At 43.1% G+C, this 26509-nt stretch overlaps 3 protein-coding genes across 4 annotated transcripts; 1 reads left to right on the top strand and 2 right to left on the bottom strand.

Moving 5' to 3' along the window:
* Positions 1–20: 20 nt before the first annotated feature.
* prtfdc1a (phosphoribosyl transferase domain containing 1a) lies at positions 21–15449 on the bottom strand. The gene is made up of 9 exons (XM_018741073.2): positions 15201–15449; positions 14378–14484; positions 13504–13687; positions 5519–5584; positions 2178–2195; positions 1936–2018; positions 1719–1765; positions 1308–1384; positions 21–294 (listed from the first exon to the last, which is right to left on the bottom strand). The coding sequence occupies exons 1-9, from the start codon at positions 15237–15239 to the stop codon at positions 247–249; spliced, it is 669 nt and encodes a 222-aa protein (XP_018596589.2). The 5' UTR covers positions 15240–15449; the 3' UTR covers positions 21–246.
* Positions 15450–16338: 889 nt separating this feature from the next.
* enkur (enkurin, TRPC channel interacting protein) lies at positions 16339–19827 on the bottom strand. The gene is made up of 5 exons (XM_018741114.2): positions 19571–19827; positions 19134–19279; positions 18756–19000; positions 17260–17406; positions 16339–16778 (listed from the first exon to the last, which is right to left on the bottom strand). The coding sequence occupies exons 1-5, from the start codon at positions 19645–19647 to the stop codon at positions 16605–16607; spliced, it is 789 nt and encodes a 262-aa protein (XP_018596630.1). The 5' UTR covers positions 19648–19827; the 3' UTR covers positions 16339–16604.
* A 234-nt stretch (positions 19828–20061) lies between these two features.
* On the top strand, positions 20062–22825 carry thnsl1 (threonine synthase like 1). Of its 2 annotated transcripts, none has more exons than XM_018741107.2 (2): positions 20062–20138; positions 20441–22825. In XM_018741107.2, exon 2 carries the CDS (start codon positions 20465–20467, stop codon positions 22691–22693), a length of 2229 nt encoding a protein of 742 aa, XP_018596623.2. In that variant the 5' UTR covers positions 20062–20138; positions 20441–20464; the 3' UTR covers positions 22694–22825. The 2 variants fall into 2 exon arrangements, with proteins under 2 accessions (XP_018596623.2, XP_018596624.2); XM_018741108.2 differs by having other exon boundaries at positions 20097–20268.
* Positions 22826–26509: the final 3684 nt, after the last annotated feature.

Raw genomic sequence — 26509 nt, 5'->3', positions numbered from 1 at the left:
CTGCATTGCCAGGTTAGGTTCCAGCTCACCATGACCTTGCTTGGGACTAGTGGCTTCAGCCTATGTGTGTGTGATCTTAGGTGACACCAGTTACTTGAGACGTGATGGTGGCAATGAAGCTTTTGACAAGTTATAAACAAGCAGCCCATTTTAGGCACTCAGCTTTTGGGGTATGAAAAGATCTGCAGCATGTATCTGTGGCCATTATCAGGACATGATGAAAGACCCCTGAAGTCATCACATGATTCAAATCTTGTATTTTGTTTTTCCTTGTTCACTAATGACACATATGTGCTGGATGGGGAAAAAAAACAGAAAGATAATATGAAGCCAGGCATCGGGTTATTCAGAAAAGTGCAACCAAATCACATCAGATCAAACAAACTAAATAATTCAAATTATAGTAATTTATGGCTGAGGGCTTCATTTCTTTGTCAAAGTCACTGCTGTAGCAGTGAAGCCTTTACTGTGAAATTTCTTTCTCAGAATACTGGGTCTTGTTGACTGACCACAAGTTGAAAGCTCCACAGAAAGATCAGATTCCTCTTCCTGAAATTCAGCTTCCTATGATCCGAATTATCTGAATCCTGTCTGTGGAAAGTGCTTTTGTAGAAATAACTCAAGGGAGTGATGAGCACAAGCATATTTTCACCTCTCTTCTCACTGAGAATTAAGGAGTGAGACGACTGCACCTTGGCTTCAAGCCTTTGCTTTTGTCATATCAGTTATACTTTCTTATGGAGTATAAAAAAACAGCTGCACTTCCCAAAAGACTGAACAAAGACAAAGGCTCCACCGAGTGCACAACACCAGACTGTTGGCATTCTGGGGCTTCACCTTCTCACCAGTATTTCAATCAGTGCTACATCTAGCAATTCAAGCAGAACTGTCACCATACCCCAATGGCCCATTAGATGATTACTGAAGAGTTATGTGGCATACATTTAAAATAAATTCCCCACTGACAGAATCCCACATAAAACACCTTGATGGTGTCCAAAGGTTTTTAAAGTATTAAAAAAGGCTCAAGACCTTCTCCTTGGGCTAATCTGGTTGCTTTTCCACTACTGAAACCAGTCTATGACCTGCTACTTCAATGCCTGTGTTGCAGATTTCCCCATGTAAATGAACAGTACTGCGGTGTTTCCTGCTTAGACGCGTCAAAATTTTCATTCTGCACTTCTGTATAATGGCACGGTGTGCCTATTATGTTTGCTTACTGTCTGCACTGAGACACTCATCTATGCGACATCTATCTTGTGCGAGTGTAACTCTGATGGTCTGTGAGTAAAAGTGGTAAGTCTTACATGCAGGTCTCTGAAGCGCTCATTGTAGTCCAACGCATAGCCCACAACAAAGCGGTTCGGGATTTCAAATCCGACATCTAGAAAATTGCGAAACAGAAAATATAAACATACTTGATAAATAAAATGCTATACATATTGCTATCATTAACAATTTATTTCAGGCGCATGAGAAATGTGCAGCAATTTTAAAACGTACTTTTTGGGGCAGTGCAAAGAACACCGTGGAAAGGCAGGAGTGTAAATAATAGGTGTTTTACAAGAACTCCAATGTATTTGTGTGGACCCTACTGACCAGTAGCTATAGAAATGTAGCAGGTCTGAGCCCTGTAAAGACTCATAAAATGATATACTAGAGGCAATGCTGTAATACACCTAGGTCATTGAAACAAAAATGTATTAATGACAACATACAGTCTGGGAAGCTTCCTACTCCGCTGGAAACTCTCTTCACCAACAAACTGAAACAAGAAACAATAGGGCTCTGAATTCAATGGATAATTAGAGCTTTTTGACATGTGTAAAACCAATTCCATGGATGAGGTTCAATAATTTCCTGGAAAGCCAATGGAAAGCCATATCAATGAGAGGACTCTTATTTACATGGATTCCATTCTGCTTTTCTGCTTACCCTGCCACTTTTACCATTTTGGGTTCGAAGGCTTCAACGTGTTTCAGCAGGGCCTTCATAGTCTTGCCAGTATCAACTATAGCCTGAGGTGGGAGCAGCATGATTGTAAGGAACCGTCACATTTTGAGTACAGTCTCTGCCCACCTTATGAAAGTTTCGACAATCCCAGAACGGCAGAATTAGTATGCAGTGCACGCTGAACTTGCGATTAAAATGTAGAATGTTAAATGTTTTCAACTTACCTCAACAATCAAAACATTCTGTGTTGCATGTGAAAACAAAGCAAAGAGAAAATGTTAGAAATCATCATTCCAAAAATTACAGTGATCAGAAAAGAGCAATAATTTTATATACATTTGCAACCCACTCAGTCATCACCCCAACATAGTCATCCATCATGAGATCCCTGTGCAGAACTTTCCTCCAGATCTTGCCACGAATACATCTTGGTTATCCCCGGGAAATAATTTTCAACTAAAACTCAAATAAGACTATTGTAGTTTCGATGAGCAGAACTATTCCTTTATCTTTTTTTCAACGTGTTGCCTGGAGATCTGTCTAGGAATACTGCACCACTCTCATTGTAAATAAAAACTCTGCACTTAGATTTACTCATAACTTGTTTGTGCTGCTAAAACAGAAGTGTATGCAATATTTTTAGTTATTTAGATTGTGTTGGTATATTTCACTGTTCAATGGTAAAAATGGTACAAGATCCATCCTGTAGCTTTCATGTCTAAATTTCCAGCCAAATATCCTATTCCTTCACCATAATATTACCAACTTCTCACGAGAATTTATGTACCACACACACACGCTTTCGGAACCGCTCGTCCCATACGGGGTCGCGGGGAACCGGAGCCTACCCGGCAACACAGGGCGTAAGGCCGGAGGGGGAGGGAACACACCCAGGACGGGACGCCAGTCCGTCACAAGGCACCCCAAGCGGGACTTGAACCCCAGACCCACTGGAGAGCAGGACCTGATCCAACCCACTGCGCCACCGCGCCCCCATTTATGTAACATGAGCTGTAAAAATACACACACACACTGGCTGAAATCGCCTGTCCCGAACATAGTCGTGGCGAACCGGAGCGCAGCCCGGCAACGCAGGGTACAAGGCCGGAGGGGGAGGGGACACACCCAGGATGGGACGCCAGTCCGCCGCAAGGTACCCCAAGCAGGACCCAAACCCCAGACCTGCCAGTGAGCTTAAAAGTGAAAAAAAAAAAAAAACACTGGCCTCATTGCTTCCCTGAGTTGGCACATAAAACAACCTTGATCTCACTGAGACTTCATTCCCATATCCTGCATGTCACAGACAGAAAATGGGCCCAAGCGGATCAATTAAGTTCAATGAAATTGAATTCATGCTTACAGTGTGATGGAAAGCAGTGAACAACAGATATAAACATGACACTTGCAGATACAGCAATAACGAATGGCACAGTTGTACAAGTAAGTCAGCCGGCAGCCGAGGAGAGGAAAACAAAAAACCCCCAATCTTGAAAAAGGGAAAAAAATAAACCTCTCGAAGTCCAAGTAATGGCGGCTGCTCAGCCCTCCTGCTCATACGGACCACAGAATTTAAAGAAACTTATTAAAATATATGAAGCAGTATTCTTTGAAAAACATTAAGTCTTTAAGTCTTCTAGCTGGCAAAATTTCAGTAGGTAAAATGTGTGAAAATTGCTACCCACTGCCTGGCACAAGAAGTTTGGGAGAAGCGAGACACCAGAGTTGGCTCACAATGCAAATCAGAAAGAGGGAGCATCGCATCTTCTCAATGTCTGTTTTGCGTTAAATCAGTGCTTAAATTTGATGTCATTATTTCAAGTTCAATCATGTGCCCTCCCCTACATTAGAAGTTGCTTCCAGATTCAGTTCAGCAGGTATTTCATAAAGGAGGGTGCATTATCCCGAGTCTCCCTAGGATCCTGACCAGATGGATTCAGTCTGACACCTGAAAGTCCCTAAGAAATTCAGCCTGGAAAACATAAATGAAATGAAGGAGCTTGGAACAGACAGACACGCAACTAAAACCTGTTATGACCCACAGGGATAATACATTCGTGTCCGGACGTTACAGCAATACGCGTTTCGCGTCCAAGAAAAGAGTCATCGGAGATGGTAAGGTAAACCACTTTTACGGCCTGTCAATGTCCACACCCATGATGAAATGCCTCCGGCAGAAATAACACACATTGTCTTGTACCACGTTACTGCATCACTTTCAACAGAGCATCACTTGATCCTTCTTTGCATGTTAGACACCAGGCTCCCAGTGTGCCTTAAGTGATGCTGTACCTGTATGTCAAGCCAAGTGGCCGCTTAGTTGACCCTTCACGGTAAAACTCAACCATCGTTGTAGGATAACATGTTGCTGAAAGGAATCCAGGAAGGCACATTCATTCAAGTCAAACGAGTTCCATGGCTGCAGCTCATGATCCAACATGAGTTGGTAACATGAACACAATGTCCTTTACCACAGTTTTTATTAGGGATGTTACTTAAAGTGACGCATCTACCTGGATTGTCTTTGTTTTCCATGATTTAAAACTATATTTAAGATCCTAACAATGATAGTGGTGGAGAACATTAAAAGTTTGCCCTGGATTAAAGTTCAGCACTTCTCACTTGCAAATAAACTCTACAGTTGACTCCACCTCCTTGCCACTTTCCTTGCATTCATTATGTCTGCTCACCATATCAGAGGTGTCATATAATTGCATGACATGAACTGAACATGCCTGTACAACAGGAAAACGGAAGTACTTTCTCTGTCGGTTCTGTAGTTCAACATATTAGGATGAAACTAAAACTCATGGAAGGGGGTGCGGTGGCGCAGCGGGCTTGGCCGGGTCCCACTCTCTGGGGTTCGAGTCCCACTTAGGGTGCCTTGTGAAGGACTGGTGTCCTGTCCTAGGTGTGCCCCCCCCCCCAGCCTTACGACCTGTGTTGCCGGGTTAGGCTCCGGCTCCCTGCGACCCCCCACTCAGATAAGTGGCTTCCGCCAATGTGTGTGTGTGTTAAAACTCATGTAGTCCTCAGTAAGTTGAGAAAAATAGATACATTTTACTTGATAAACAAGATTGCATTATTTATTTTAAAAAACAAGGCAAGGTGCAGATGCCATATATATGTGTGAGTGACAGAGAGAGTGTGTTCCACTGATGTATGGATGAGTGACCCAGTGTAAGTAGTGTATCTAGCAGTGTAAGCCACCATAGTGAATAAGGTGGGCTGATGGCAGTACATAGAGTTTCTTGGAAGTCACTTTGGAGAAAAGTGTCGGCTAAATAAATGTAAAAAATAATAAATATATACACACACACATTATCTAAACCACTTGACCCATACAGGGTCGCGGGGAACCGGAGCCTAACCCGGCAACACAGGGCAGAGGACACACCCAGGACGGGACACCAGTCCATCACAAGGCACCCCATGCAAGATTCGAACCCCAGACCCACCGGAGAGCAGGACCCAGTTCAACCCACTGTGCCACCGCGCCCCTAATAAATATATAAAACCTCAAAATTGAAAAACAGTGTACTTCGTTTTCACACCACTGCATATTTACCTTTCCTCTGAGAAAGGACAGGTCTTCTTCTCCCACGATATGAAGAGATGCTGTGGACTGGTCATTCTGAAAGAGGAGCAAGAAATATGCACATTGTGAAAAGAAAAGGGACACTGAGCCAAGCTTCTGCAGCTCTCGGAGGGATGTTACTTCGCCATTATTTGCACTGCTGACGTACAATCTGCAGACTTCCAGCGAGGTCAAGTGGTCCACTTGACATAATGTGGATCGAATTACATTGCATTGAAAGTCATTGCTGCAGTTACACTGAGACTAAGTACTAGTTTACTTTGTTTTCACTGTTGTTACAACCCAGCAGTGGGGGTGCGGTGGCGCGGGTCCTGCTCTCCAGTGGGTCTGGGGTTCAAGTCCCGCTTGGGGTGCCTTGCGGCAGACTGGCATCCCGTCCTGGGTGTGTCCCCTTCCCCCCCCCCCCAGCCTTACGCCATGTGTTGCTGGGTTAGGCTCCGGTTCCCCGCAACCCCGTATGGGACAAGCGGTTCAGAAAATGTGTGTGTGTGTGTGTGTATACAATCCAGCAGGTTACTTTGCTCTATGTATAAAAAATCTGATTGTTGTGTACTGCATGTTAACTTTTTACAATTTAACCAGTCTCTTTCGAAATCTGATTTGTGACACATAGACTGCATCAGACCATATGTTTTACCATAATTGTACCATCCTTTTGCTTGTGAGTCAGTCAGGAAATAGTTTCAGTTCTCATTTGACAAAAATTCGTCATCTTATTATTATTGGAGCTGATTAGTGATCAATAACAAGATAAACACAATTATTTGCATTGAAGACTGAACAGCAGTTTGTGGAAAATATGTCTTTTTATTTTTAGTTATTAAAAAATATGGGGGCAGGGTATGGTGGCGCGGTGGTGCAGTGGGTTGGACCGGGTCCTGCTCTCAGCTGAGTCTGGGGTTTGAATCCCGCTTGGGGTGCCTTGCAATGGACTGGCATCCTATCCTGGGTGTGTTCCCTCCCCCTTCAGCCTTACGCCCTGTGTTACCGGGTTAAGCTCCGGTTCCCTGCGATCCCATATGGGATAAGTGGTTCAGATTGAGCGTGTGTGTAAAAAAATATACTTCTAAGTTTATTTTAGCTTAATGTTAACAAAAATGTTGCCTTCTGTATTTTTTATATTTAGTTTAGCTATAACTGAGATTTTTACAGAATCTACCCGGCAAATGAACTGAGGTATGTCTGCTTTTAAGTTTTAGATAATAAAAATAACGCAGTGAAGCTGTACATGTTTATATCGTGAATTGTCCCCATCCTTGTTTTTTGTGTCCTCAGTCACACATGAGACAAAAGGTCAGTACACACACACACACACACATTTTCAGAACCGCTTGTCCCATACAGGGTCACGGGGAACCGGAGCTTAACCCGGCAACACAGGGCGTAAGGCCGGAGGGAGAGGGGACACACCCAGGACGGGACGCCAGTCCGTCACAAGGCACCGCAAGCGGGACTTGAACCCCAGACCCACCGGAAAGCAGGACCCGGTCCAACCCACTGCACCCCCCATCAAAAGGTCAGTACACACACACACACACACACACACAATTTCAGAACCGCTTGTCCCATACGGGGTCACGGGGAACCGGAGCCTACCCGGCAACACAGGGCGCAAGGCTGGAGGGGGAGGGGACACACCCAGGACGGGACGCCAGTCCGTCGCAAGGCACCCCAAGCGGGACTCGAACCCCAGACCCACCGGAGAGCAGGACTGTGATCCAACCCACTGCGCCACCGCACCCCCCCAAAAGGTCAGTATTTAAGGTCAAATACATTCTCCTGTTGCTACCCTGCCACACTCTAACATTACATTTATTCATTCAGCTGACTCTTTTCTCCAAAGCAACTTACAATGTTAAGGTCACAATTATTACATGCTTACAATCATTTACCCATTTATACAGTAGGGTAATTTTACTGGAGCAATTTAGGGTAAGTACCTTGCTCAAGGGTACTATAGCCAGAGGTGGAGATCACACCTGCAACTTTTGGGCCCAAAGGCAGCAGCTCTAACCACTACACTACAAGCTTCTTACTCTATGCTGCTGTTTCATTTTCCTGTGCTGCCTGTCTTGTGTGTATAAAGCAGAACACAACACATTGAATAGGAGGATGTGGAGATTATTATTTTTTCGGTCATTTTAATGTAGGGAAACTTCATTTTTCTTCAAGTTAATGAAAGCCCCACAGCTGGAGCCCCATCCATTGCAAACCCAGTCTCAAGCCGTATGTTTCCAGGATAGACTCTGAAACACAGAGGTCCTGCATAGGGTGAGCAGTTGATGCAAACAGAAAAAAATGAGTAAGTCTTAACAGTGTATTTTTTATTCATTACAGCGTGATATGATGTTTTTTGAGAGAATCTAACCTGTGACTAAATCGAGGTTCGTCCGTGTTATACTTTTATTGATTGTGATGCAGTGGTAGGGTTAGGGTAGGATTTATAAACAGTTTGAGTTCTGATCAGAGATCCAGTCCCAATCGTGTTGGACCCAGTGTACCGATAAATTTGACTCTCTCACACTCACACACCATCTGAAGCCACTTGTCCCCTACAGGGTTGCAGGAAGCTGGAGCCTAACCTGGCAACACAGGGTGTAAGGCTGGAGGGGGAGGGGACACAGCCAGGACAAGATGCCAATCCATTGCAAGGCACCTCAAGCAGGCAAGCAGGACTTGAACCCCAGACCCCCTAGACAACAGGACCTGGTTCAACCCACTGTGCCACTACACCCCCCCTATCAGATTTAAAATATGAACCACTGAACTCATACTCATTAGAAAAATTCTGCATTTTTTTTTCATTGGGAATAAAATTTCAAAGACAACAGAGACAAAAAGAAGAAAAAGTTCTGAACTCATACACAACTTTTGAAAGTTCAGTGTTTGTCTTCCAGCCCAGAGCACCATTTCTTTACAACACTGCCACCTACCGGTACTAGAAGTACTAATGATACAAACATTTACCACCGCTAACAGTGAACACAGGCCATTACATTTACATTTACTTATTTAGCAGATGCTTTTCTCCAAAGCGATTTCCAATGAACTCTATGAAGTGTTATCAGCCCACACACCTTATTCACCAAGGTGACTTACACTGCTAGATACACTACTTACACTGGGTCACTCATCCATACATCAGTGGAACACACGCTCTCTGTCACTCACACTATGGGTGAACCTGAACACCATGTCTTTCTACTGGGGGAGGAAACCAGAGCACCAGGAGGAAACCTACACAGACGCAGGGAGAACATACAAACTCCACACAGACTGAGCAGGGATTGAATCCACATACTCTCACACCACCCAGGTGCCGTGAGACAGCAGCACTAGTCACCGTGGCAGTATTAATACATGTTCTCACATTAGTCTGTATAGTTTTGAATATAGTATGTCCTTTTGGATTTTCTAATATACTACACTATGCTTTTTAGTACTATATTATACTGTACTGAGGGGGTGTGGTGGCACAGCAGGCTTGGCTGGGTCCTGCTCTGTGATGGGTCTGGGGTTCGAGTCCTGCTTGGGGTGCCTTGCAACAGACTGGTGTCCTGTCCTGGGTGTGTGTGTGTCCCCCCCCAGCCTTACGCTCTGTGTTGCCGGGTTAGGCTCCGGCTTGCCGCAACCCCACTTGGGGCAAGCGGCTTCAGCAAATGTGTGAGTGTGTGTGTATACTGTACTGTACTTGCCACCAATCAAAAGCACCACAAATGTGAGTAAAAACTCCATAAACTAAGATAATAAACATATTTCAACTGACCCTATCCCTAACGATTACTCCAAGGACTGCTCTTCTGCTGTAAGCCTGCATTGGACATATTTTTTCCTACTAATGGTGAAGTATGTACACAAAATATATTGAAAGCTAGTGTCAGCAAACTCCATGAGGAGGAAAAACAGGCTTGAATAAGTTGTTTGTTCAGCAATGATAGATTACTGACCCCGATGCACATGAGTGGCTGTCTATAATTTGCTTGCAAGCCACAAAAAAAAATCCAATTATAAGCCTACCGACAGTTGCCTGGCTATTCTTGGGATAGCATGTCGAAGCTCATCTGTGCAATACCCTTGGGGAAGGAGGAATCAATAGACATAGCTTGGCAAAGCCTCTAGTTACAAGTCAACCCAGTGGTAAGGGACAATGGAGCTTTCTTGGATGCGGAGCAATGGGTAAAAAATGCATTAACTTTCAAAAAAAGCACTTTGAGAAATACCACAACGGATAGTCAGCCATTTGTTCAGTAATTCCGCTCATGGGACTTGTGTGATATTTCCAGGGTACTGATTATCTTAAAGAGGTTTTTTATCAACCTCCACGCCATACTGCACAGCACCCCATCAACCGTTTTCCTTTTCTCTTTCACATTACCAGCATATGTAAATAGTAACACTGTCTCCGTGCGATAAAAACACCTATAATGCTGTAAATACAACTATGCAGACAAATGTATCAAGTATATATTTAGGCACTTGGGGGAAAAACCTGTAAAGGGAGCAATGCTTCCAAAAATAATGCTCTTAATTAATAAACTTCCTACAAAGCTTAGTAACCATCCATCGTCAACAACCGCTTGATGCGGCAGGTTTGGCCAGGTACCACTCTCTGGTGGGTCTGGGGTTTGAGTCCTGCTTGGGGTACCTTATGATAGACTGATATCCTGTCCTGGGTGTGTCCCCTCCCCCTCCAGCCTTGCGCCCTGTATTGCTGGGTTAGGCTCCAGTTCACCGTGACCCCACTTGGAACAGGTGGTTTCAGACAGTGTGTGTACTTTCTTTCTTTAACGACATACAAAACTCTTACTGTAATACTCTAACTTGTTGCAAAAGGAATGTTTGGAAATCTAAAATATGCTCTTTCCCATTGACACTAATGCAAAAGACATTAAAAAACCATCTAAAACAAATATTGCTGTGAAAAATCTGAGCGCCTAAGGCTTTTGCACAGTACTGCATATATATGCACACACACACACACTTGCTGAAGCTGCTTGTCCCAGGTGGGGGTCGTGGCAAGCCAGAGCCTAACCCGGCAACACACCAGTCTATCATAATGCACCCCAAGCAGGACTCGAACCCCAGACTTGCCAAAGACAAGGACCCAGCCAAACCCGCCGCACCGCACCGCACCGCACCGCACCGCACCGCACCACCCCACCCCCTGGATATTTATATAGACACATACTGTATATACACCACTAAGTCTTGCTTCTTATGACTCCACCTCTTGATAACTTCTTATACCAAATATAGTATTACATTGTCCTTTACTATATTTACTTAGCAAAAGTTAAGGAAAATTAGTGTGAAACAAACTACTTGTCTATTCCATCCCACAAATGGCCACTAAAAGCTGCAGTATACCGTATACCACCTTAAAAGATATATACTGTCATGTTTACAATTATATCACAATAAACACTTTATTAACAGGGAGCGCGGTGGTGCCGTGGGTTGGACCGGGTCCTGCTCTCCGGTGGGTCTGGGGTTTGAGTCCCGCTTGGGGTGCCTTGTGGCGGACTGGCGTCCCGTCCTGGGTGTGTCCCCTCCCCTTCCAGTCTTATGCCCTGTGTTGCCAGATTAGGCTCCGGTTCCCCGCGACCCCAAATGGGACAAGCAGTTCAGAAAGTGTGTGTGTGTAAACACTTTATTACAGACATCCATTAATTTATTCACGGGTTAGGTTCTGTAAAAGTCGCAAAAGTGCAAAATTCTGTTAAAGCAGTGAAATCTGTCAGCTGGGCAGGTTAATACAGAATTCAGGACACAAAACTATTACATAATGACCATGAGTCATTATAAACCTTTGCACGAATGAATGAATATAGAGAAACGGTATAATAAAATAATGAGAATTTATTTACAACACTAAAAATGATAAGAATATCAACAGAATTAAACAGCAAACTACTATAGAATGATAATACGAAGAATAGTAAATAAACGATGAGCTAGAAAGGGCAAAATACCGCAAGGCGCTAATGTGTCACTTGAAGGAGAATCTGAACATGTGGGTCTTCAGCCTTGATTTAAAGGTCCCCAGAGCAAGCGATTCCCTGATATTCTTGAGGATGGAATTGTACAGTTTAGGGATGAAGGTCAGGGTGGTACAGAGGAGCCAAGCCAAGCTCTGTAGACAACATGTCAACTTGAAATCTTACAGGAAGCCGATGCAGGGATTCTACAACATCTTGTGGGAAGGATCCCACCAGCTGCTGAGAGAAGTTTCTCCAGGCCTCCTTTCCAAGGAAGCCATACGTGTTCAGCCTCTCCCTAATGATCCAGTTACGGACCTGGAGATGATGCCTCTAGCCCTCTGGGTGCACCTTTTCAGTGGTTTGCCGTTTCCCTAAGTATCACGCTTGCATACACACGAATGTACAAACTTGTGTATATGACAGCAATGCTGGAATGTCCATAGTATATGAAAGCAATGCTGCACAAGAACTCATTCATATATACAATAGCATAACACCTGACCTAAACACCATTGACATATCAGTTTGAGAAATTACAAAAGTGTGTCGTATTTTATTGCCAAATGATTTTCTGTGACTTTTGAACCACGTAAGAAATCAGGCCTTCATTGTCAGTGCTGATAGGCATGTGACAAAAATAAGAAAACTGACAGCTCAAATGAGACTTGTATTTCAATGGGCTGCACTGGACTACGAGATGATGCCCTGAAAATAAGTATGAATAATTCAAAAACAAAACCTCTGCACATGCTGTGTAATAACTAAGATACAAGTGGGAAATGAAAAAAAAAAATGTAGATTGCCTTAGGTTACAGGCTGGTGGTTCCGCATAATTTTTCCAAAGTCAGATATAGCAATCACACAGCTCATTGCAGCAGAGCTCGACGGTTAAGGGCCATGGTATAAATCACGCTGCGTTGCAGGACGCAGTTTTCGAGCATCGTGAAAAACGCAGACTGCAAACGGAGCTGATTGCTGGACTGCAGTTCTGTCTCAGTGTTCCAGTTTTTATTTTCTTTCCAGAAATTAGTTTTCGTGCCATTCACTGCTTTAAATGCAAGGCCCTGCATTTACTACCAGCTTACTATATGTGAAGGACTGTGGCCTTTGGTTCCAGGATTTCAGCACGCTTGTATCAGGTAAACAGATTAAAAAGGAAAAAAAAATATATATCTGGAAACACTAACTGCATGGGACATACAACAGAATATTTAAATGCATAAATGTAAATGTAAATGAGCTCAAAACTAATTTTAATAACAATATTCAACATCTTGTGGTGTTCAGTGTGGTCTGAGCCCGATTTTCTGGATGTTCTGTACTGTGTTCCTCAACAAATAAGTTAATGTGCAAAGAACAGAATGTTGGTATTAAATGCAATGATTTACCTTTATGATATATAACACTTTTACGATGGTGTTTTATTCTAAAAAAAAAATTAAAAGAAGGACTAAATTCATAGGGCATACAGTACGAGTGTCCATTCAAACTGATGTTGACATTGACGAAAAGGGCGGGAAATGTCACATTTGCTTTACTTGATCACCGTTACCTGTCATGAATATTTCATCTGTAAAAATAGCAGGAGCCACGCTGAATAAAGGGCTGCATGAGGTTCAGTCTTGAAACAAAGTGAATGTTTGGGGTCTTGTTGCTGTTTCTACTTGAGTGTCGGACAACAGCACAAAGACTGCTGAACGCAGGTGACATCATTCTCCCTCTTCCCACCTTCATGGAAGTGTCTGGCCTGTGCACCCCTACGGCAGGTCCATGCATGAGCCTTCGGTGACTCACCATAATCACTTCACTTCATGGCTTTCATGGCTTTCTCAAACTTTCTTTTCACCTCTCATGTGCCTTTCTGAAAACAGTGATGGATCACTGGTGTGAGGCATTGCCTAACGCAACATGTTGGATGATTCCTGCGATGCTGGGGGCCCAAATTGCTCGGCCGACTGGGCTTCCCGTACTCACCAAATAGCTCTTTAGCCGGATGAAATCCACCCTCATGGGCAGGGACTTGCGGGAGTTGCGGCTCAGGGCTTTGATGAACTCCACCAGGTCTGCGCAGAACTTGTAGCCACCCTTCAGCACGCACAGAATCACGATGTCGTGGTCTCCAAGGTCATCCATAATGTTTCTAGCCAGCCTCTCTGTCCTGGAAATGACATCGAGCTCCTCCTTCAGGGTCTTCAACTGGGTACCTTGCCAAGACACTCACGCAGTGTGTGTAATTGGTTTCAGGAGGCACAGTACTAGGGTCACCTGAATAAAGTCAAACATCTGAGAAACGTCTATCTGCAAGGAAAGGGACGTTTCTTATTGTACGATATCCACACGTATACGACATCGAAGAGGATGAAGTGGCCCTTCATTTTGCTCCTGTCTAAGGCCCGTGATGCGCGGTGTCCGCGCGCCACTGTTAAACGCAATCTTCCAAACACGAGAAATGCTCATCTTGGAGGAGCTCTAGAAGAGCAGATGCAACTTGTACTTGGAAATTTGTGCAATGAGTTATTGAGAAAAAAATGCCTTGACAGCAAAAATTTCAAGAAAAACAGTGTAAAATACTAAACATATATACAACACAATACAATCTGCCCATCTGTCTAATTCATAGCTTTCTCTGTGATTTTTTTCCTTTCTATTGATTTGTTGTATTGTTAATTATCACGTGTGTATCCTAAAGTGGAAGAACCAAAGTCTCTAAAGTTTAACATGCAAGTAGTAAGAACTGACATCCACACAATATAGCTGTAATATTCCACTTCGGTGTACAATGAAATTTCTTTTTTTTCTGGAGGACTAATATATATATATATATTACTGTATGATTCAGAGCTGTTACCTGTCCATAATGACACCGTGTGGAATGTAGACACTTTGTAAATCTCCACAGTAATGTTCTGGATAAGTAAACAGGTCCAAACTGTATCCAGGCCAGTCATCTTCAATCTATTAATGAACAATACAACGTTACTGATTAAAATACAAGACAGAAATTCAAAGTGAAACACATACACAAAAGTCAGTGTGTTACAGTCAGTTTTCTGTCTGGAGCCCATTATTGGAATCAGCTGCATTTCATCTGCACTGCGGATGTTAGTATGCGGAAAATGCCATTCATGGAAAACAACAACAGGGCAGCTGATAAGTTACTTAACAACTTAACAATAAGTTATTTCCATAGCTACAGTTTTGAGTATATTTTCTTCGTCCAAAGAACGAACAGATTATAATAATTATTATTACTACTATGCAGATAGGAAAACTGCTGTAAAAGTTTCTGTATGTTAATTTTACTACAGAAATAAATATATCAGTTAAATATATAACTAACATTAAAATATATATTTTATGATAGCTTTCTGTCTATCTTAGGCTCTGTAACAACTAAAATATTTTAACGTGAAAACTGGTTTCTGTGATTTTTTTTCTCTTTCTGCAGATTCGAATTTTTCTTACTGATTAAATTTAACAAAATGAGAACCAAGCGCATTATTCTTGTAAGAAAATTCAAGGCAAATTGAACAGAAAGCGGAAGTCATTGCTATAACCTGTTTCCAGAACTGTACAAAAACAGGTCAGCAACACTTCCAATCCTGTAGTCTACAGTAATCTCAGTTTACAATAATAATAATAACATAAGAGACATTTAGATATTTATTTACCACAATCCTTCCATCTTTCCCGCCACATCTGTGAGTCATGCTGTTGCTCTTAAAGACTTTGATAGGTCTCTTGCGAACTTGTGAGATATGATCAGCACTGGATGAAAATCACTGCAAGGGATCATGAAAAGGGGCGGAGCCCAAGACATGCAGGGGGCCCAAGCCCCACCCACACATACCCTAGAGATTAGGTCCTGTTGAAAACCTCAATGCATTATTTCATATTGCCATTTTTTGTATTACATGAACAGTTCCGGTAACTAATGTATAAGCAATCGATGTTTATGCAGTTGCAAAAGCTGTATGGTTTAATTCAGTTTTTATTTTTTTAAATTACTTTTCACACTTTCAGTCACCACGGTGTTTCATTCCAATAAAAACCTCCTGTCACACCGAGGTAATTAAAATTATTAACGAGACAGTATAGATAGAGACTTGTACAGTGGAGTCAGTAAAGATAGTAAAGACAACAACATTTTTTGAGATTTTTTTCCATTTCCATAACTCATTTAAAGGACTGAAATATAAGCTGTGAAGTTTTTATTATATGAATTAAACAGAAGCTCTCCTGTATTTTCTGTGCTTAATCCATGTTAGATCTTAATGTTATTTTAATGTTACTTAATTGTATATTCTAAGTTAAAACCTCATTGTTATGGCCAACAAATCACCCAACACCGCTTCACTATGTTTAAATTATAAAGCTTGTCTGCAGGGAACTTTCACACTGATATCAACTGTTCAGACTCAAAGCACCCAGAAACATATTTTCTCAACCTTCCATGAATTCAGAGTCATTCGCAAATTTTTTTCACTCTTTGTTTACAGTATCAATCAATATCAAGATACATTGCTTTACAGCTTCAGGACAATGAGTCAGGGAGAGATCAGTGATTCAGAGAATATATTTTATATACACTGCTAGATGTTGGGGGGCATGGCAGCACAGTGGGTTGAACTGGGTCCTGCTCTCCCATGGGTCTGGGGTTTGAGTCCTGCTTGGGGTGCCTTGCGGCGGACTGGTGTCCTGTCCTGGATGTGTCCCCTCCAGCCTTGCACCATGTGTTGCCAGGTTAGGCTCTGGACAAGTGGTTTCAGCCTCTCTGCGCGCGTGTGTGTGTGTGTGTGTGTGTGTGTGTGTGTGTGTGTGTGTGTGTGTGTGTGTGTGTGTGTGTGTGTTAGATGTTCAAGAAAATGTAACTCCCAGGGGAATTAAATTATGAATGAAGGAAAAAGCTTCAACAGATACTAGTAAAAACTCCTTAACTCCAGTACACTGGCTGTTATTTGTTTTTGGGGAAAAAAAAAATTCTAAAAACGATCCGTGGATCAGCGAAGGTCAAGGATAAAAAGCATGCAACATGATTTCAGAAGTAGCAAAGCAGAGCCACGGTTTTCTAGTTCTCAATTGTTTGCAACGTATATTGTTTTGTGTCTCTCAATGAGCTCGATATCTCTCTCCAGCTGCTTCATCTCCATCTCAAGCCTCTCCTTCCTCATCCTCTTGGGGAGGGTGTCTGTGATAACGGACAGGCCCTGGAACTGGTGGTGCAGTTCTCCCCAGTTCTCCTTCAGCCCCTGGAAGACCCATCGGTAACATAGAGAAGAAAATGATAGCGCCTATTTCCGCTCAACACATGAATAAACAATGAGCAGCAGTCAGTGCGACAGAGCCTCTGTCTCATGATGCAAAAATAGACATTACTCATGAAGCAGAAGAAACTGCACACTTCACTCAACATGAAACATCAGTGCTCATATCATTCTACATGGTTATACACTACACACGAAATGTGCCCTCTTTTTCAGAATTAAAAAGGACTCTGCAATGGAAGCATAGAGTAATGCATTAATTTCGCTGAGATGTACATCACTTTGAAGAAAAGCGTCTGCTAAATGAATAAATGTAAATGTAATTAATGTATTTCTATCAAAATTCCAGCAACAGTTAAAACCATCAAGCCTATGGTATACTTAGTATACACAATATACATATCCATATATAAAGTGATCTTTCTTTCCCACTCCACGTCTTATTTTGGCCATTTGCAAGTGTAACCTGGAGAATGGTTTGACGCTCCTCTTCAGATAGCTGCTTCATAGCTCTCTGTTGTAGATGCTCTTTGACATAGCTGTCATACTCCTCCTGGGCCCTCCTCGCCTCCTCTTTGCGCTGCTGCAGGTACTCTGGGGTCTGCCCATAATCCTGTGGGAAATGAAAATTAGCAAAATCTATAACTACTGAAAACTTAACCAAAAAAAACAACCCGCATGTTCGTGTTAAGAAATGGTAAGGCTGTCTCAGAACCCTGATACTGGCAGAAACTGTTAAATCAAGAAAACGGGGCTATTTGGTGCATACAGACCACTGTCTGATATCTAGAGAAACAAGAATCCGTAACTTCGCTATTATTTCGTAATTACACTGATTTTGTATTTTTTGACCTAGGGATTAAAAGTAAAAATTGTGTTAATGGTGCTTCACCAAAGTATTTAACCCTGAAAATGTTTCCAAACGTTGCCAGATTACAAATGACACAAGTTAGCTCTGTGTCACATCCCCAGAAAGAAAATATTTTAATGCAAAATTAATTTCAGTTTCAGTGTAGTGCATTTAATTGGCATGAAATTTTGCATACATGTGTACTGTCAAAACTTTGGTACAAGCATGTTATGCAATGAGAATAAAATAAAAGTAAATTAAAAAGTAATAAAATAAAACGTAATAATGTAATAAGTAATGTAATGTAATAAATAATGTAATAATGTAAAAGTAAAAAAAAAAGTAATAAAATGTAATTAAATATTAAATAATATTTCTGAAGATACTGTAAGAAAAGTCCAAATCTGAAAATGCTGCTTGTGTTAATATTCCAACACCACAACTTTGGTAGACCCATCATTTGATGTAGTATCATCTTTGAGTCTACTTGGGTAGGCATCTAATAGCTCAGCACACTGGTTAGGAGTAATGTCGACCTGCTCCGATTGGTAAGACAGGGTCCAGTTCATGTAAATACCTTGGAAGCTGCTTGTGGATTAAAATTTTTAAAATATGATTACAGAGTCTCAGGGGGTTCAGATCAGGACTTTGACTGGGCCACTTCATGACATTCACCTTTTTGTTTATGATCCACTCCAGTGTCACTTTGGCACTATGCTTCTTTGGCTTGAAAGATAAACTTCTTGCCAAGTTTGAGAATTTTGCAGACTGAATCAATCAAGTCCCCTTCAAGTATTTCATTCATCATCGCTTCAATTCCGATAGGATTACCAGTCCCTGCTGATGAGAAGTATCTCCACAGCATGATGCTGCCACCACCCATACAGGCTAACATTATGCAGATCTCTTGAAATAGTTGCCCGATGCACCTTTATTCCTCGCATTTATAGAATGACTGGCCCCTTAGTAGTTCAGCTCTTACTTTCTGTTTGACAATATGACTTTGCAATAAAATACTATCTGGACAAAGAAATATGTAATTATTCTATTTAAAATCCCACATTTAAAAAATTTCACAGGGACCGAATACTTTTGCAAGGTACTGCAATTACCTTTTTCTTTATGTATTTCGGAACAAGGCCTGAGGATTCTAGACGGTGTTTATCGCCATTTCTCGTGTCAGCATAGATGGGTTGTGGCTTCTTCGGCATCGCCATAATGTTTTCAATGGCATTGCTCTTGACGAAGTCCTTACTGCTTCTCTGAACGCTCTTCAGTGGGTTCTCATCTTTGAGAGGAACCGGTGGCTTTCTTTGTTTACCACAAGCCATGTAACTAATTGGTTTTTCTGCCACATCTAGAGAAAATCAAACAAACATGTCTTCTCACTTGTAAATTATGTTTGAGATAAATTTTTTGTATGTAATTACTGCTATACGTCTGTACTTGCACCTGATACTTGTACATAAAACACTGATACGGTGACTTACTTTCGGGGAGTTTTGGCTCATTGCAGTGCTTGAGCAGAAACCTCTTTGGTGTCGGTACTTCCACTTTAGCTGGGCCCATCGTCTTATTTATGCCTTTATTTAGCTGAGCCTCCTGTTTCACTTGGTCTTTGAACTTTGAGATATATCTGAAAAATTAAAAGTAAAAATTAATTATCTCTTTTTTTTTTTTCCCCCACACAAACACACACATCACACATGTGTACACAATATTTCCATTCATACAGGAGGATCGAACACAACAACTTCTAGCTCCAAAAATATATAGTGCTGCATTAATGGTTTGGCCACCCCAAAACAAATTCTCTTTTAATTGCATACTTTCTGGTGAGAGAGAGAACAGTAAAACATGGTGCAAAAGAGAACCCCAAACACTGTGTTACAGGCTCAGGAACAAAAATAATGGAATCACAGAGTACCTTGGTGGCTTCTCCGTTTTAAGCTCTTCCTGGGGAATGAGGTTATAAATGCTTGCTGCTGGATAAGACTTATTCATGTCGTTCGATGCTCTATCTTGACAAAATGAGTTCCCTGTTTAGCAAAACTAACTGTCCACTTGCAGACCTGCGCAGCTCGCAGAATGACTTCGTTGTTAGTTTTCCATAGAAACGGTTTCTTAGCAACTGTATGCAAATTAAATAATCTCAGTGGAGCACGTCGAATTAAATCAAATGCAAACACGATTGTTTTCAAAAACAAATGAAACTTTCTTTTAAAAAAATCGCAGACTCAAAACATGCTATGACGCATGGCGTTTGCACTACCTGCTGTGTGCAGATTCAATCTGTGAGTTTATTAATGCCGCCGTCGGTACGGAAAAGAAGGTTTGTCCCTCCTGAGTTTCCGTACAGCCTGAAAGCTGATTGGTTGTTCCGCTTTGAACCCGGAAAACGGGGTAAAAAAACACGCAGCTGTAGTCAGTTTCACAAGCGCGACTTCCCCTCACATACAGAAAATTCCCAAGAATAAATAACTCTGTGTTTCAGAGTAAGTTGCAGACTCAAACCACATTGGTTGTGCATGGCACTGCTGAATATGATACTGTAACGCGTTATTTTGTCCTTTTGGCAACACATGCAAGTCCTTTGCACGCAAGCCTACTCACTGTTACATACTGGTAATAATCATATAATGTTTTTTTTGATGTTTTCATCTGCTTTTATTGTTATTCTGTGTAAATTTTGCAGAAGAACATGGATACTTCACAGAAGCATATTTCAGCCTGGTTAAGAGTTGCTCTTGGTTTAGTAATGATGACATTTTGTGCTGTTTTTTTTCTTTTCTCCCAGATTCCCTGTGATGCTTTCTCAGTGATGTTTGTCACGATGGCGTCTATTTCCTCCTCCTGTCGGTTCGTTAGCAGGCTTGGAGTAAAGTGGAGGTTTTTCCCTTTGCCCCTGCTGGGCTGGAAGACGTTGGCCACATCTGTGCGACTCGAATCCCAGTGCTCATTCGCAACGGAGAAGAACATTTTCCTGATGGGCCCTCCCGGAGCAGGGAAGACGACCGTGGGGAGGATCGTTGCTCAGAGGCTCGGCCGTCCTCTCATCGACGTAGATGATGACATCTTGGAGCGACAGTGGAACATGCCTGTTGCAGAGAAGCTCTCAGCTGTTGGCCCCGAGCACTTTCTGGAGGAAGAGGCCAAGGCCCTGTCTGGCTTTTCAGCCCATGGGTGTGTTGTCTCGCTGACTGGGTCCAACCCGCTGTGCTCAGGGACCATGCAGCACCTGAGACGCACTGGCACCGTGTTGTACTTAGATGTGGACGAAGAGGACATCCTGCTAAGGCTTTCAAGAATGAAAGTGAGCCGAATCGTTGGCCAAGAGCCTGGAGTTTCCATGAGGGACGTCTTGCGGTACAGGCGACAGTTTTATAATCAGTGTTTTGACATCAGGGTGCTTTGCGCATCTGGAGACACAGAGGAAGAGGTGGCGGAAAAAGCACTCCTGGCGCTACATAGGCATCGAGACTCGGAATCGGAAACGTTCGTTTCCACAAGAAGTGATAAGGTTGCACAGGAAGACGTGGCTCGCGATGAAAAACACTTCAGCGATGTTGTTGTTGAAGGATTGGCGCCGGACAGTGGCCTCTACGTTCCTAAAGAAGGGTTTCCCAAGCTACAGCCTGGGCAGTGGCTGAGAATGGTCCACATGTCATACCCTCAAAGAGCAGCCATCATTCTTGAGAACTGCATACACCCTGTAGATGTGCCTGCCACAGAGCTCCAGAGGATGGTGAGCAAGGCTTACGGGGAGAACTTTGCATGTGCTGTTGTTGCTCCCGTGCGCCACCTTGCCCATAATCAGTATGTTCAGGAGCTCTTCCACGGGCCTACGGCCTCCTTCAAAGATTTAGCCTTGCAGCTTGTACCGCGGCTGTTTGCATACTGCCTCCCGCAGATGTGCAACTACCTGGTCCTGGTGGCGACGTCTGGAGATACGGGCAGTGCGGTGCTGGACGGCTTCGCGAGCCTCCCTGATGGAGACAGGCAGAGAATCGGTGTGCTGGTGTTCTTTCCTGAAAATGGCGTGAGCGAAATACAGAAGCTGCAGATGACGAGCTTTAAGGAGGGCAACACAAGAACCGTTGGCGTCACTGCGAACTTTGACTTCTGCCAGAAGGCTATCAAGCAGATGTTTTCTGATCCCAGCCTGGCCGGATGCCTGGCTGTTGAGTACGGCACAGTACTGAGCACAGCCAACTCTATCAACTGGGCACGTCTTTTGCCGCAGGTTGTTTACCACGCCTCGGCCTACCTGGACCTAGTCCGGGATGGTGTGATCGGATTTGGAGATCCTATCGATGTCTGCATCCCCACAGGGAACTTTGGCAACATGATGTCCGCGATATACGTGAAACAGATGGGCATTCCCATAAGGAAGTTCATCTGTGCCTCCAACCACAACTGCGCTGTGGCTGACTTCATCGCCACTGGGCACTATGAGCTCCAGGACAGGGTTCTCACACCATCCATTTCGCCAGCTATCGATATCCTTAAGTCCTCCAATCTTGAGAGGTTCATCTATCATGCCTCAGGTGGGAATGGACGTCTCGTGAAGGATGTGTTCTCTTCCCTTGATGCGAGGGGGTCTTTCGTGCTTCCCCAAGACGTGTTTCATAAGATACAGGCGGATGTGCTGGCAGGCTGGTGCTCCGAGGAGGAGTGCCTGGCAGCCATCCGTGACGTGCACACCAGAACAGGCTATATCCTGGACCCTCATACGGCTGTTGCCAAGGTGGTGGCGGACCACCTTCAGGATCGGACATGCCCTGTGGTTATTGCCTCCACCGCGCATCATGACAAGTTTGCGCCTGCAATTCTCCGGGCTCTACAGCTTGCAGAGTCACCAGAGCAGCTTCTGCCCCTGGAGCAGCTGGACCGGCTCCGTTCGTGCGGGTCCCAGCCCGTCATGCACGAGGCATTGCAGAGGTGTCTGAGCAACAGCAAGACTCAGCCTCATGCTGTGTGCCAAGCAGATTTTAGTTTGCTGGCAGAACAAGTGGAAACAATGGCACAAGATTTATTCCTGAAAGTTTGATAATAAAACTGCATCTGCAGTTTGGAATCCAGATAGACATATAAAATGCACATATTATTAATTAACCTATTGTTAATTAACCAGAACAAAACACTTCTATTGTATATTTACTGTGTATTCAGAAAGTATTCAGCCCCCTTCACTTTTTTTCATATTTTTTTTTATGTTGCAGCCTTTTGCTAAAATCATTTAAATAAATTTTTTCCTCATCAATCTGCACTCCATACTGTATAATTACAAAGCAACAAAAGGATTTTAGACATTTTTGCAAATTCATTAGAAATAAAAAAACTGAAATATCACACTGACATACGTATTCAGACCATTTACTCAGTACTTAGTTGAAGCACCTTTGGCAGCGATTACAGCCTTAAGTTTTTGCACACCTGGATTTGGGGGTATTCTGCTATTTTTCTGTGCAGATCCTCTCAAGCTCAGTCAGGTTGAATGGGGACTGTCGGTGGACAGCTATTTTCATGTCCCCAGGTATTCAGATGTTCGATTGGGTTCAAGTTTGGGCTCGGGCTGGGCTGTTGGCTGGACCACTCAAGGACACTCACAGAGTTGTCCCTAACCCACTCTTATGGTGTCTGCTTTGTGCTCAGGGTCAGTCTGAGGTTCAGAGAGCTCTGGAGCAGGTTTTCATTAAGTACACTTTTCTCCATTCAGCTTTCCTTTGACCCTGATGAGCCTCTCAGTCCCTATTGCTGAAAAACAACCCCACAGCATGATGCTGCCATCACCATGCTTCACCTTTGGGATGATATTGGGAAAGTAATGAGTGGTGTCTTGTTTCCTCCTGGCATGGCACTTAGAATTGGGCCAAATCTTGGTTTCTCCAGACCAGAAAATTTTTAGGTGCCTTTTGGCAAACTCCAAGTGGGTTGTCATGTATCTTTTACTTAGGAGAGGCTTCCGTTGGGTCACTCTGCCATAAAGGCCAGATCGGTGGAGTGTTGCTGTGATAGTTGTCCTTATGGAAGTTTCTTCGATCTCCACACAGGATCTCTGGAGCTCAGCCAGAGTAACTATCGGGTTCTTGTTCACGTCTCTTACCAAGGCCCTTCTCTCCTGATTGCCCAGTTTGGCCGGGCGGCCAGCTCTAGTCATGGTTGTTCCAAACATTCTCCGTTTAAGAATTCCTCTTTAAGAACTCTTGGGAACCTTCAATGCTGCAGAAATTTTTTCTGCAGCCTTCCCAAGATCTGTGCCTTGACGTAATCCTGTCTCTTATCGTATGCAATCGATTCAAATTATCACAGGTGGACTCCAAACAAGGTTTAGAAACATCTCAAAGATAGGACAATAGGAATAGGAACAATAGGAATGCGATGCATCTGAGCTAAATTTCAAATGTCATAGCAAAGGGTCTGAATACTTATGTCATTGTGATACTTTGGTATTTCATTTTTAGTACATTTACAAAAATTTATCAAATTCTGTTTTTGCTATGTCATTATGGGGTATTAAATGTAGATTGATTATTTGTTTAAAAAATTAATTTAAACGATTTTCACATTAGGCTGCAACATAAAACAATGTGAAAAAGTGAATGGATCGAAATACAATAAACAAATAAAAAAAAAAAATACTGTGTATTTCGCTGAATAAATCACAAATGAATATTTGTGCACCTTGTGCATATCTTTGGCCTGTGAGATCTGTATTTCTCATTACTGTATTTCTGTGGGTTCCATGATTTTTGTAACAAAGTGCTGTGTTCATCATCGTGGACTGACGTGAAGCGACCCTGAGGTCGCTTGTTGTAACTTTTACGAGCCACTAGGTGGCGGCGCCCTGTAGCTCGACCGTGGGAGTGGCGCAGCCATGTTTTGACGAATGACCTCGTCAGAGTCGTGGTGCACGCAGCGTGGTTAATGGGTCTCAACGGGCCAGAACCTCGAAAACCGACACCTGAGTCGCAGTCCCTGTCTAATTTATTACTGATGTTATGTTCAGGTTCATCCACTTATTCAAACTGTTTTCGTTGAAAGGGATTTCAAAAGATCAAACATAAAATGGACTAGATGGTCTGAAGGAGTGTTATTCACTTGAATGACATAACTGTCCCAATAAATTCATAATGTTCAACAGGAGAAATTAGAGTAAAAGCCATCTAACAAAATGCAGTTGCTGTCATCGAAAAAAGTCTGCGGTACTTAGACGACTTCTACACACAGTGCTTTGATGATGATTATTCTGACATGATGATTTTGTCTTGTCGTTGATCAGTAAGCCGTGAGATGATTTATATGTTTACATGTGTAAAATGCGGCAATATTTTTCATTCCTAGTATAGACCGTGTACATCTGCAGGAGGGTGTGTAAGACGCGGCGCTGGGCCACACTGCAAGCACGTGGGCTGCTATTTTTAGAACTCATCGCGCGCCGCCCTGTCAGAAACATTTCCCGAGAAGGTCTTAAATTGTATTCAGATTAGAAACCTCTCTCTCCCCCCGTGGCTGCAGCTTGGAGAACGGCGAAACAGCCATTAAAGTGCTGGGGCTCAGCTCTGTGACATTAAAACTCGCCTAATTAATTGATCTCAGCGAGGCTCCGGCTCTGGTAATTGCCGAGTGCAGCTGGAGGAGAACCGAAGGCATCCAGATCGCAGAGTCCACCTCCTCCTCCTCCTCACCATTCTCCTCGCCGTCCTCCTCCTCAACATCCTGAAACACGTTAACAACGAGAGGTGCAGACACGGCGGTCCTGCTCTCCTGTTTTCCCTCATCTTTTCCAGTCCTTCCTATGCCATTCGCTGCTGAGTCCGTCGCGAGCAAAGGAGCCCGGAATGAAGCTTTAAACCGTTATTTTTCTGATGCTTAGTCCAAGGTGTCTTACAGTGTTAGATAATCTGCTTTACATTTATTTGCCCATTTATAAAACTGGGTATTCCTACTCTTATCAGTTCATGGTAAGCACCTTGACCAAGGGTACTAAAGCAGGAGGAGATTCGAACCTGCAACCAGCAGGTGACAATGGAACAGTTTTGAACAGAATGCTGGATCTTGTCCGAGTTCAGATGAAGTAATGGGTGGTTCCAGTAGTTGTGTGTGGAAACCTCATGCATATTTAAAGCATTTTTTTCCTCGCTTGCTCATCCGGCCGAGTCGTTTGTTTCGCTCCGCATCTTAACAGGGTGTCGAGATGGCACCTTTGCAAACCCTCAGTGTGATGGAGGCACATGTTCCCCCCCCCCAAACACACCCTGCTACTCCCAAACTGGGACTTGCTCATGACTCCTTCGTGTGCTCTTGCACAGCTGTGCAGCACATGGAATGAGCTTGCTCCAGTGCTGGTGTGCAAACCACTTTCCTTAAAGAGATGCTGCGGGAAAACGGCACGTCACGCAAGGAGGCGTCACATGCAGCTGTAACATCTGACAGAATCAGACCAGTGGTTTGAATCAGATTTCCAACAGCTTTAAACACCTATAAATGTGAATTAAAATGTATTAGTACTGCCTGCCTATCACAGATCCTCTTTATAAACACCCTGGTAGTAATATTATATGCCAGAATGTATAACTTTATGACCAAGGGGACAGAAATTACATATAAACTGTGCTGTTCCTAAAACATCATGGTTTAGCGCTGGCCATACACACTGCTGGCTGCAACCCTGAGTTGTGTTTGACACAGCTTTCCATTTTTGTGCTCCTGTTCAAAATTATGCAGCCTGTTGTAATTGTTTTTAAGGTATAGAAGGCAGCTGATCACCTAATGTGTTACACCTCTTAATCAACTTCATTCTAGTCACTGTCACAAGTTCTACACTTTTTGAAATGTGTTGTTTATAGACCTCATTTAACTGAAA

The sequence above is a fragment of the Scleropages formosus genome, chromosome 19 (assembly GCF_900964775.1).
Source record: "Scleropages formosus chromosome 19, fSclFor1.1, whole genome shotgun sequence".
NCBI classification, from domain to species: domain Eukaryota; kingdom Metazoa; phylum Chordata; class Actinopteri; order Osteoglossiformes; family Osteoglossidae; genus Scleropages; species Scleropages formosus.
Note: the sequence above shows the minus strand (reverse complement) of the source record. Positions and strands in the feature narration are given on the sequence as shown.

What these genes read in the sequence shown, in the direction of transcription:
- prtfdc1a (XM_018741073.2), bottom strand. Translation starts at nt 15,239, where the DNA reads ATGACTCACAGATGTGGCGGGAAAGATGGAAGGATTGTG. An exon ending in GGAAAGATGGAAGGATTGTG is followed by an intron (nt 14,485 to 15,200) that starts GTAAATAAATAT and finishes GTTCATTAATAG; the next exon opens with ATTGAAGATGACTGGCCTGG. An exon ending in AGCGCTTCAGAGACCTGCAT is followed by an intron (nt 295 to 1,307) that starts GTAAGACTTACC and finishes TTCCCCATCCAG; the next exon opens with CACATATGTGTCATTAGTGA.
- enkur (XM_018741114.2), bottom strand. Translation starts at nt 19,647, where the DNA reads ATGAATAAGTCTTATCCAGCAGCAAGCATTTATAACCTCATTCCCCAG. An exon ending in AAAACGGAGAAGCCACCAAG is followed by an intron (nt 19,280 to 19,570) that starts GTACTCTGTGAT and finishes TTAATTTTTCAG; the next exon opens with ATATATCTCAAAGTTCAAAG. An exon ending in TGAGCCAAAACTCCCCGAAA is followed by an intron (nt 19,001 to 19,133) that starts GTAAGTCACCGT and finishes GATTTTCTCTAG; the next exon opens with ATGTGGCAGAAAAACCAATT.
- thnsl1 (XM_018741107.2), top strand. Translation starts at nt 20,465, where the DNA reads ATGTTTGTCACGATGGCGTCTATTTCCTCCTCCTGTCGGTTCGTTAGC.